The sequence below is a fragment of the Ranitomeya imitator genome, chromosome 3, assembly GCF_032444005.1.
Source record: "Ranitomeya imitator isolate aRanImi1 chromosome 3, aRanImi1.pri, whole genome shotgun sequence".
Lineage (NCBI taxonomy): Eukaryota > Metazoa > Chordata > Amphibia > Anura > Dendrobatidae > Ranitomeya > Ranitomeya imitator.
In genome coordinates this window covers 707,563,123-707,575,658 of record NC_091284.1, presented here as the reverse complement: position 1 = coordinate 707,575,658, position 12,536 = coordinate 707,563,123, and the positions used below count along the sequence as shown (strand labels likewise).

Genomic DNA, 12,536 nt, shown 5'->3' with positions numbered 1-12,536 from the left:
AAAACAGTGACTTTATAAAAATGATAGCTTGCAGCCCAGTAAGTGCTACATCGCTGAAATCAGGGTATCTGCCCATACATCATGCTGAATTCATATTACATAGCAAAAAGTTGATGCTACGTTACCTTTCCGGTATTATAAAAATTATCCTTAAGTAAAGGAGTGCAATAAATAAACACTTACTGCTTGAATCTTCCAACTCTCTAGGTCTGTGGCAGTCTTTGCTGGTACTGACGGTGAATACGTCATCCATCCAGCTATAGCAGTCATGTGCTGTACATGTAAACATCATAGCTGAGACCAATGCCTGGCTGCAGCATTCAGGTGACTGATGGGTGGAATATTGTCACTGTTGGCAGAAGCGGGGACCTAGATTGGTGGATTCATGGAATAAATATATTTTTATTTTTTAATCACTTCTCACCTTAAGCTAATTCCAGGAAAATCCAATGAATATGCATGTTCTCTGTGTAAACTGTAACTACTCGTATTATATGCAGCTATGGGTGTTTAGGAGGGAAATGCTGCTTTACCTGTGTTTTCTTTCCTAAAGCCCGTTTTTCAACTAAAACAGTTGACATTGTGCTCCTAATCCAAAATATGGTACCCAATGTGCATTTTTTTTTTGTTTCAGCTCTCTTGAAGATGCACTGGACACCAGATCATGCCCAGCCCCTGAACCAGTGGCCAGAGCAGCACCTTGATGTGTCTTCAACAACTTCATCTCCAGCACACAAATCTGATGTGTATCAAAGTAGTAGACAAAGACTGAATTACGCCTGGGCAAATGATGACATATCAGCACTGACTGCTTCTAACCTCCTGAAGAGATATGCAGAAAAGTACTCTGGAGTCTTAGATTCACCATATGAGAGAGCACCATTAAGTACCTACTCAGAAGGGGCATTCGGACCTGTTAATGGACAAAAGGGTGACCTTGAACCTTGGCAAATGTCACATGGCTCTGATAGTTCTTATTCTGTAAACTCTATACATGATAGTTTGGCTGGCTCCAAACCAGGCAATGGACACATTGGGTTGGGCAGCCCAACAATTGCATCTGGCAACTTGCCTGAACCACTTTATCCTGGTAGTACATGTGGAGCACCTAATCCTGCAAGTAGTCTTGTGGCACCTCAGGATTATACCTCCACTTATAGTGGTACATACCTCCCATCTGGATATTGTAGTCAACCAACTGCAGCACTTCCAGCAAGCCACCCATCATCTCTTCATAGCTCAGGACTTCAACCTACACATCCTTCACCAGCTTTAGTTCATGGATACAGTTCTTCTGGCACACTATACAATTATAGCTCAAGCAGCTACGCAGCCCAACCTGGATATGGAGGGATGCATCCAGCACATCCTTCTGGTTATCTGCCTTCAGGTATTGCTGCCCCTACACCACTTCCACCTCATACAGCATCCTCAAGACCTACTGTGGTTCCTGGATACACTTACCAAAGTTCTAATTTAGCATCAATCTCAATCACTCCTCTGAGCACCGAGTTGAGTAGTTCCTTAAAACGGAAAGCTTTTGACATGACTGCAGAGGAAAATGAGGGAAAATACAGAAAATATAGCTACGAACAACCAAAGACTACCTCAGATTCATCATTTTCAATGTCTGACAATGTACCAAATGAATGCAGAGGCAATGGCTTCAGTCGCAATGGAGAAACTCCCCAGATGCCCTTTAAACCTGGAAAGCACCCATCAGAAGAAGAACAGATAGGAAAGTACAACAGTCAGTCGATGAAGGCAATGATCTCACCTACATACAACGAAGAGGCCCCTTTAAGATCTGGTGAAGCATTTGGTAAGTTCACGCCTCCAGTAATTAATGGTGAACGGAGGGGGACTGAACAAGGACATGTCTTTACACAGAGAATGCAGATTTCAGGGATTAAACCACCAGGATTTTGTAACCCATCAGAGGATCAGTTAAAAAATATGGATCCTCTTATATTAGAACTTGTCAATGATGAAATTGTGGACTGTGGGCCCCCAGTACAGTGGACTGATATAGCTGGCCATGTATCTGTAAAGGCTGCAATTGAAGAAGAATTAGTGTGGCCTATTTTAAGACCTGGTGCGTACACTGGAGCTAACAGACCTCCAAAAAGTATTTTACTGTTTGGCCCTTCAGGTTCAGGAAAAACCCTTTTGAGCAGGTGCATTGCAACCCAACTGGGGTCTACGTTTTTGAAACTCAACAGCGCTGTACTTGTCTCTAAATGGAAGAACAAGAGTGAAAAAGTTTTGCAGACTGTGTTTTACATGGCGAGCTGTCATCAGCCTACTGTGGTTTTTATTAGTGAAGTTGATCTGCTACTTTCTGCCCATATAAGTGAGGAAAATGCTCACTTGAGTAATCTGAAGTCCCAATTGCTTTCCTTCTTGGATGGCATAGCTACCTCAACTGATGATAGCATTATCTTTATTGGAACTTCACAGCGGCCGGATGATATTGATGAAGCTGCTCACCATAGATTTGCTAAGCGGTTTTACATAGCTCCCCCTGATAATTTAGCAAGAAGGCAAATCCTGCACCACACTTTAGCTCAACAAAACTATTGCCTTAGTGAAAGGGAAATGGCCCTTCTTGTTCAGCACACAGAGGGCTACTCTGGCAATGAGCTCATTCAACTCTGCCAGCAAGCTGGAGCTAATCACCTCCATGGTATTTCAGGTCAACTTCAACCCACATCCTACAAAGACTTTGAGGGGGCATTCTGTAAATTGCGAGCTGGTACTTCCCCAAAACAATTAGACTTATATGTGGAATGGAACAAAATGTACGGCTCAAGACATTAACTGTGGAATGAAATGGGTTTAATACTTTGACATAACACTGGCATTGTTTTTGTTTTTGTTTTTCTTAGGGTGCGCGTGTTGAGTCCTTAACATGAGTGGAGACCTTAAAGAAGTGTTTCTTTCCCTGTAAACGTAAATGTGACAATTTGATGTCAAGCGATGGGCATCTTTTTTACATGGGCGTGTGTACATACATATACATTGACATATTTGTATAGCATTGTTCACACCATTGAATGTTTTTGAGAAAAAAAAAAGATTAGACATTTTTGTTCTTGTTTTCACATTTGGAAACCTGTAAGAGAAAAAGTAGCTCTTCACTGTACTCAGGATATCTTCTATTTATTGCCAAATCATGGCAGTGCCACTGTAGTTTGGTGATTAGAAATTCAGATGTTCTGCAAGTATAACATGATCTCAAGGACTTGTTTCCACTGGCACATCACAGCCGCTCATATGTTATTGCTTTTATCAGCAGAAAATGATAGCCCCTTCATGGCACTTTGGGGAGCCAAGCTCATACTTGTTATAGATTAGGTGACCAGGAACAAGCACTCAATTGCATTGTACAAGGCTCAAGAACCCACAACTAAGAAGGGATGGGAAAAAAGTACACTGCTAGATAAGTATAGGAACCATTTGTAATTTTTTTACTTGTTTTTATGTTCTTCATGTTTATTTCGAAATACTCAGGAAAAGTTTACTTCCAAAACGAATGTTTATAGGACTCATTTTCAGGATCATTTGAATTAGAGACCATAAAAGTACTTGAAGTTATTACCAGGATTGAATGTATTGCCAGTTCTATCACTCCAGTTATCAGGAACACAATGTCCTACAAAGGTTATCATCCGGTTCTAATGTTTTTCTTAATTATTATTATTATTTGATTGTTACTGTAGTGTATATGGAGTAATGTGATTTCAAAATGTCAGTAGCACGGTAGATTGGAACACAATGTCAGTACCACTTTTTGGATAATATTTGCTGTGTTTCATTGGGTTTATATTGGAATTTATCATGTGTCTTTTTGTGTTGGCGATGTTTACAACTGTAATATAGTATCATTTGGTACCTACAAAAGGAATTTATAGTATTATCCGCAATTGATCCAAAAGAAGTGGGTGATCCCACCCGTATAAAAGAATTTAGCCCTTCAGCAAAGTTGCCCTAATATGAAGTGTTTTTGTTCATTACCAACTATAAAGGAAGCAATTTTGTGAGCCTAACCCAATGTTCACATTAATCTGGTCATTAACTCCTAAAATGCCTGCCTCCATCATAAATTGGCATTGGAATAGAATATTCATCCATATGGTTTTTAGTTTTGTTCCTCAACTAATCACAGACCCAATGATTTATATTAAAAAAAGACGAGTGTTTAGAGCAGGTCATTTATGGTTTCATCCAGGTCAAACAACACTCTTGATACCACTTAATACATATGAGCCCTAATATATAATTTGTTGTTGACCCCTGACACTATCCAATGAAATATATAGTTTTTGGTCTGTGCATATGAGGCAAAAGGACCTTGTGGACCCCCTTGAGCTCTCTCTGCACCCACAATAGCTATACTCCTCTTACTGTTGATAAGCATTAATAAATATCTTGTTCAGATTACGCACAGAATACAGTTTATATCTTTTAATTTATTTGTAACATAATAATTCAGTAGTTTACTTGATGAAAGATTTTTAAAAACATCACCTTGTCCAATGACCGTTCAATGACCAAAGATCTCGAAGCTTTTGAGTAAAAAATGAATGTAAAAAACCAAAGTGTTTAGACATAAGGATTACTGTTCATTACACTGAATGCCAAACCACAGTGCTGTCCACCCGTATCTACTATATACAAAGTTCATTCTTCTAACAGATTGTTTACTGATCACTGGTGGTCTTGTATGTCTCTTTATGTATGCCTCATTTTCATGTGAATATATGTTCTCTTTAAACCAAAGTTTGTTAGTGAATAATATTTTGAAATATTGTAATAGAAAGTTCTATTAGTTTTATAGTACATATTTAATCGCTTGCCTCCTGCCTTCTCTGTAACTCAGTCCGGAGTCAAAAATGATTAAAAATTATACTTTGTTTTTCATTTTGATTTAAACCAAAGATGCTAAGAATTTCATTTTGTACAGTTCAACTTTCTAATGAGTTGCGATGTAATGTATGTAATATATTTGGACTAGTGTGGTTAAAAGTTTGCAATGTCCTATGCTGTTCATTCACAAATATCTTGGAATATCTAGGGACTGTGCACAGCTCTTGAGGATTAATAATTTCACGTTAGTAAGCCCATGACTGGCTCCAATGTAATGTGTAGTAGGTTGGCAGTACATCAAATCTAGGTAAGTAGTCTTGTGACATTCACAATCATCCTGACTGTATATTGACGATATCTTGTAGTGCCATTCTTACAAATGTCAATGCCACTTCTTGTATAAATAAAAACCCTCCTTGCTAGAATTCAATAGCATGTAAAGTTTGGGATAGCAAACATACGCATATCTCATATTTGTCTTTGCCCTACTAAATCCTAGTGTATTAATTTCGTAAAGTAATTTTCAATGTAAGGTGGCCATATGGATATATTTTCCCCAGTATATTCAGTCCTCTTTCGGTCTTCTCAATCTCATTATCATAATAACTATCTTACCATCCATCTTGTTGCTAATTGTCCTCTTTCTCTTTTTTTCAACAACTCTTGCAACAATACTCTTTCCCAATGAGCCATGTCTTCAAGGGACCCGTATTAGGTCTACTCAAATGCAAATATGAATTAGTCGAATCAAAATAATCTTCTGATGTGTGAGAAGATGACATTGGTGGACTCTGTGATCTTCGATCACCATTAATTTCTTCAGATATCCAGAAACTTCTGTTTCACATCTCACACCGTTCGTGGGCTTGTAATATTGTCAGAAACCCATGAAGGTGTATGAAATGCAAAAACGGACTTTGCCTCAGTTTGGGCACCAATTCCCTCCAATACTAGTAGTATATGATGTAATAATATTTGCTAAATAAGCACTAGTAAAGGAGATAACAACTATTTTGGTGTCTGCCATTGTTCTTATTCACTTCTTGGATATCTGTGGAATCTGCTATGTAGACACTGAGCATCACCTTGTTTTATATTAAATCACCACCCCCGGATATATGAACACCTAAAATGAAAAATCTGATTAACTATTTGCAGAAGTGCCAGTGAATTGGAACTTTTACCGATCTTGTACCACTGATTTCTATATTGAAAGGATCTGTTGAGCCGTCATGATCATTTGGCTCTGCTAAAAGATTAATTACTGGAAATAATGAAATTCCCCATCTATCTATCTATCTATCTATCTATCTATCTATCTATCTATCTATCTATCTATCTATCCATCTATCTATCTACTCTATCACCCCTGTACATATGCTTTATTAGAATATCATTAAACCCTGGTAGAGAGCCCATTTTCAGCAGCTCTGACTCAACCTATCCATATTTTACATATGCGCCCATTCAGTTGATTACCTTCTATGTATAACATCATTATTACCCCCACCATTGTTTTTTTTGTGAGGAAATGTCTGCATGGTTTCTGCTTTCCTCGACTATAACACATTTTTGTCTTGGGTTTCATGTGCTGAACCAGGGGCAATAAGCTGATTACTGCATGAATCCAATTGTAACTGGGTTATTATAATAAATTACATATTTATGCAAAAGGACAAACAAAGACAGAGAAGGGCCCCTATGCAGGAACACAATATGGACCCTTTTCAGTTTAATAGCTCATCGTAAGGCACAATTCCACCTGCTTTGGAGGTGGTAGTGGATCCCTTTACCTCTTGGGCCCCTGTGCAGCTGCACAGGTTGCACCAATGGTATGCCCGCTTGTTATTCACCAGCTTAATGAATAGACCCATTTGTGGCTCATGAACAGCACAAAAAAAGAAAACACATTAACGTTCACTTTTAAAGTGCTCATAAGGAAGAGAAGATTAGATAAAACATGAGAACATTCTCTCAAACCTTTCTGTGAATCTGATATGCTTTGTACACTGATTTGGCAAAAGAGCATTAGTAAAAGCCTTTTAATCCCAATTTAATGGCTAACGACAGTCACACCAATCCATCTTTAAATCTACTAGAAACCTTTAACTTTCAATATCTGCTTCCTAATACATTCACATGGTTTAATTACGGCACAGTTAAAATTCTTTTAGCGAGCAGACTTACAATTCCTTTGTGCTAATGAATTGCACCCTATGGTAATCCCACAATGTCGAGCCCTCATGTTTTCTCATTAGGATGCCTCAACATAACTGGGTCTGTTCCACATGAAACCCGTTGCTTGTTTTGGTGCAAAAGTCATTTTCTCCTGACTACCTCAAGTAAAGAAATGCTCCTGCAGACTCTCTAATTGTTAATAATGTATCATTGATCCCTGATAAAGACATTGCTTCTTCTCACATCCATTGGACAACTGTTGTGGTTAATCATTAAGGATTTTACGACTTAACGGTATCTTTCAAGACCTTGTAACTCAATAGGGAGGTAAAATAGACGCAGCCTATTTATAGTGGTTTGTGAAAGCCCTTCACAAACTCATGTACAGGAACCCCATGGGGTACTGATATGATAGAGATGGTATTAGTAAGGAAATCTGAATGAAGTGTATTCATTTCATTAATGCCCTTGAAAGTCTGATATCTAGATTACATATCAATAGCATAACTAATTTTTTTATTAAAAGAGGCCAAAAATTAACCATCTCAAAAATTAACAGAATGCACTTACACTTATTTTAATGTCTTCCAAACAAATCCACTATCTAATACGTATAAGACCCCAACAGATGAAGTGATGGGAGGGAAGGATCGACCATGTTGAATTTCAATGACAAATACTTATGATTTACTCTCTCAACTATATTAAACACTTGCATACTCGGACGATTGTGCATGTATATGGATGAGCCGTAGGAGATAACTGTTAGCTGAATAGGTGTTCAGCTCACTACTATCTAAGGTGTTTTGGCACCCTAAGATGGCCAAAGGACAGATTTCTCTATATATTCACCAGATAACTCGCACATTAACTACATATCCTGAGGATAATATTTTTAGCACACTTTTGCCCATTTCTGTTGGAAACAAGTCAATACTCAAAAACAATTTGCATGAATTATTTTCTGAAACTTTTGTTAAACTCTTAATTAATGATTTGTATCTTAATTATTTGCCTCCTGGATTCTTTTTACATCTCAGTGTTAATCATGTAGGAATGAACGAGCAAATGATCGTCATTGATTTTAGGGCAGTCTTAGAAAATAACATGCTACAAATGGCTACATTGAGGCCCTAAAAAAATTACATCTTTCGCATTTGGCAATGACTACTCTTGTAACAGGCCTGTTTCACACTATGTTTTTGTTGTGTAGTTGACGTATGTACTGTAAAAAACGTATTCAAACAGTTTTTATATACTTGGAATATAATAGAGAAAACTTATGGCAGATTGGTATCCGCTTGCCATTACTTTGTACACATATCCATTTCAATTCCATTTTACAAGATGCAAAAAATATAGTCTGAGGCACGCTTTCATTCTTAAAAAAAAAACATAGGAAAATGGAACTATGTTTTTCTCAAAATTCTTTTTTTATTAGGGAGTTTTGACAGTATAAGGGGAAATGGGTCAGGAAAGGAATGAAGGGAAAGAAAGGCAACCAAACAAAGAAGAAGAGGAAAGGGGTTAGGGAGGAAGAGGAGGGAAGGGAAATGAAGATCATCTTAACGTAGTTGCACCACAACAATTAACATACCAAGTGCAAAAAGAACATAAAATAAAGTATAGATTAAAAGAATTCTGGCAAAGTAATAAAGAAGCTTTTCATGCTTGGAGAAAAAATTACATTCCAAGTGGTCCATCTGGAATTATGTTTAGGTAGAGAGTTATCCCTTAAAGTTAAGGACATTTCAAAGGAGTTATGAGAGATCATAATATCAACTATGTCAGAAATAGAGAGAATATCTATTTTTTTATAACATTGTAATCCATGGAAGATGATTGTCATGTGTTTGCATCTGTTTTTTCATCTTTTTCTCTTATGTTTTTATTTAACAGAAATTTAGTTATAATCTAATAGCACTTCTCCATGTCATTTATAAAAATGATCAATTTTTGAATGTATACAATGTATATGTTGAAGAAACGAATATACTTATAAAATGCATAATTTTGCATCAATTTGACAAAAGATACTTTTGGGGGGAGCACAATCTAAAAATGTGATGGCTGTTAAAAATTAGAAAAATGTGGTGTGAAACAGTCCTTACTTTTCTTGCTCTAACCCTGCTGCCTTTGGCCGATGTGGCATACCAGACAGACAACTGGGAATAACGCTTGGGCTATGCACTTGTTCTATAGGCGGCAGTATGTTCTGTTCAGTATGTGGCTGTAGTCCAAGACATTGAACAATTTTTTAAAGTAAATTATATACTTTACTCTAAACCATCAATATGATCAATATTATATAAACATTGGAAAATACTGTTTCAAAAACACATTTCCTAATACTGTAGGTCTCCCCATCTTTCTGATCAAATTAAACCTAATGAAAGAGTGATACACAAGAAGAAAATCCCAGTTGACTCGGTAATAGAGTGGCCTGAGCCATGGATTTGGCTCAGGAAATGAATGCATCAAAATAAAGAATTCTCTACCAACATAAAAAGGCTTATCTAGCACTGAAATACAAGCTTTCTGTGTTACTCATGGGGATGGTGTGTGAAGCATACCACTTACAAACAATACTCTCTTTGTGCATGTAATTATTTCCAACTGTTTTAGGCTAAAGCTACTAAATCTGTTCTAGAGAACCCCCCATGCTCTTCCTTCTGACAATATCACCTTGTTTATTCCCAGATTGGTTTGCATCTTGCATTTTTGCAGAATTTTGACTTCCGTATTTATTCCATGAATGCCATTCTTCTTTTGAGACTTTCAATCCTGACAAGTCGTGACACTGTCTTGGATATTTGACAATGACACTCCACTTATCATACACATCTTTCCTCTTCCTACTTACTAATTGATAGTGAAATAGTAGGTGGCCATATAGTAGGAATTTCAGATGAAATTCTGAAAAAACTTTTCTTTCATGATTGGTTTGTAAAGGTTGAAGTTTTAGGCAAGAATGTAATAAGTTAAAATGACAATGGAGCGGATTTACTAAGCTAAATATAGCAGAAATCTGGGTCTGTTTGTGCCCAAAAAACGTATCTTTCATGGTTTGCGCCATATTGAATATGTGTTTTAGACATGTTTTAGATACATTTTGCACATATTTGATGTTACTTATTGCATAAATGATGGAGTAAGGGTTTGCCTTCAATCTAGGTTCTGTGCACTGAAATTGCATAAAAAAAATATTATAACTTTGTGGACTAAAGTAAGGCAGCTATGACATAGTATAACCTTAGACTAGACAGTGTGCCAGATTTATCAAGCAGTATTAAACACTTTAATAAAGTTGGTGCAATTTAAAGAACCATCAAAGTTTTTATCCTCTTCATATATTGCAATCATCATATTATACGGCACTGAGCACTTACAATTGCTCATTTTGCCTTTCTACCCAGTTAATTCTTCTCTTTTCTCTGCTCTATGTCTAAACTGAAGTCTCTTTTTCCCTGCTCTATGTAGAAACGGAAGTCTCTTTTCCCTGCAGAAATCATTCCCCTCTTCGATGCCTGATCTAGCTGCACCTCTTCTCCCCCTTGCTAGGGTCCTTTGTATTGATGACTCATGTAGGGAAAAGAAAGTTCCTGCTCTTACATAGAGGTTAGAAAGATTCAGCTAGTCAGCTTTTAATCATGTGATGTCACCGACCTAATGGAAAGAAAATAATTCACTGGGTAGAAAGGCAAAATGAGCAATTGTAAGTACACAATTTATTATAATATGATGACTGCAATATATTAAGAGGATACAAATCTTACTGGGGTGCTTTTTTAAGCATGTCTAGTCTATGTTTGTGCTATCCAAAAATTAGACCGCTCTAGTAAATCAGTTCCATTGACTCTCCTGTAATCTGGGTTTCGATTGCTGTAATGAAGATATGATGATTTAAAACATCTAACAACAGCCCCTCAAAAATTCAAGATGGCAGATAAGGTTTTAGAACTGATATTGATGTTGAAAATAGATGACATCTCAATAATGATTTATCAGAATTCAGATATCCAGACTGCTGACATGGAAAAAAAAAGTGTCTATTCTGCCCATACTTCTGACATGGATGTGTATGTATCATAGTATATTGCTGCCATTACTTGATAATAATCTAACCCTGGAATGCTCAGAGGTCATGGTGACAACATTGAGCTAAGAATTGTGGTTTCATATAGCTTAGAGAGTATAGTCTGCTGCTGCCCTGATTAATTCGTATTACTTAAACTGATAAAAAAAACAGAAATATATGATTGAATTGACTGGACAAAGAAATAGTGTACTAAAGACTCCTGGGGTAGGATTGTAGTTATTGTCCATTGTGAAGCTCATACAATAGGTTGATGCACTACGACACTTCAAAGGGATGATGAGTGTGGGTGATGGAAGCTGGATTCCAATGTATTCTGTACTCTTAATATGTAGGGACTTTAAATATCTTCCACAGCATTCTGGGAGTTAAAGTGTACTTACATTTTTTTCTATAGTTATGGTTTGAATAATATAGGGGATGGTTCAATAACTCATCAATCGATTATTCATGGAATAGCATTGGAAGCAATAAAAAAAAATGGACAGGACATCTCTAGGAATTCGAGATTTCGTAATTGCCTTCTATACCATTAATCTCCAACCTTTGGCATGTTGCATTAGTATGCATCAGATCTGTTTAATACACCTAGCAAATACATGATAAGGATAACCCTAACTTCAATTTCTACTTGTGCAGCTTCATTTATGTATTTCTGTGGCCTCATTCAAGCAAAATCTGTTTAGCAAATTATTTTATTTTATAACATGAAAATGAAATGGTGAATTGAGATATGTTCAGTCATAAAATAGCAGTAACTTTTTTAGATTTCACTGTGGCATTTTTTTTTCGGACCACCCCAAAAAGAAAACAAATCAAGGACTCCAAATATAGGGGACACGTTTAGGGTCCCTAGTTTATCGAGGTTCTATATAACCACTCTAGTCTAATGCTACTGTCCAAATTTATCAGGATTTAGATGGAGCCGTGGAAATCACTGTTTCTTCTCATGATTCATCAGTTTTAATGGATTAAGGGATCAGACGAGCGTATTGTATGGATGTTTGCTGTCCAGAGTAACATTCGGCAGCACCCTGACCAATGTAATTCAATAAGGCAGTTTTTTCACAATGATTGAGTAACCATGTGAAAATGCACAAGTCTATGGGTGTACAAAGAAAATCGGATTTCGTGCATATCATCTATGTAGCATCTGATTTTTACTGATATATTGCCATAATTAACCTAGAAAATTGTATGTGATCGAGTACATTTTAAAATGTTGATGCATAAAAAAGGATGCCACATGAATGTCAAACGGATGTAAAAACCGGACACATGAATGTCACACTGATGTAAAAAAAAAAGGAACACAATGGTGGTCCATGTACATACAAATATCCCAGACACACGGGGTGGCCCATGGATGACAATATAAATCAAAATTATCTGT

The 12,536-nt window shown here is 36.8% G+C and overlaps 1 protein-coding gene across 1 annotated transcript; it reads left to right on the top strand.

Moving 5' to 3' along the window:
• Nucleotides 1-639: 639 nt before the first annotated feature.
• On the top strand, nucleotides 640-4,916 carry LOC138670890 (fidgetin-like protein 2). The gene has a single exon (XM_069758641.1). The coding sequence runs from the start codon at nucleotides 646-648 to the stop codon at nucleotides 2,818-2,820; it is 2,175 nt and encodes a 724-aa protein (XP_069614742.1). The 5' UTR covers nucleotides 640-645; the 3' UTR covers nucleotides 2,821-4,916.
• Nucleotides 4,917-12,536: the final 7,620 nt, after the last annotated feature.

Bases quoted from the DNA above. Each gene is read 5' to 3' on its own strand.
- LOC138670890 (XM_069758641.1), top strand. From the start codon at position 646: ATGCACTGGACACCAGATCATGCCCAGCCCCTGAACCAGTGGCCAGAG.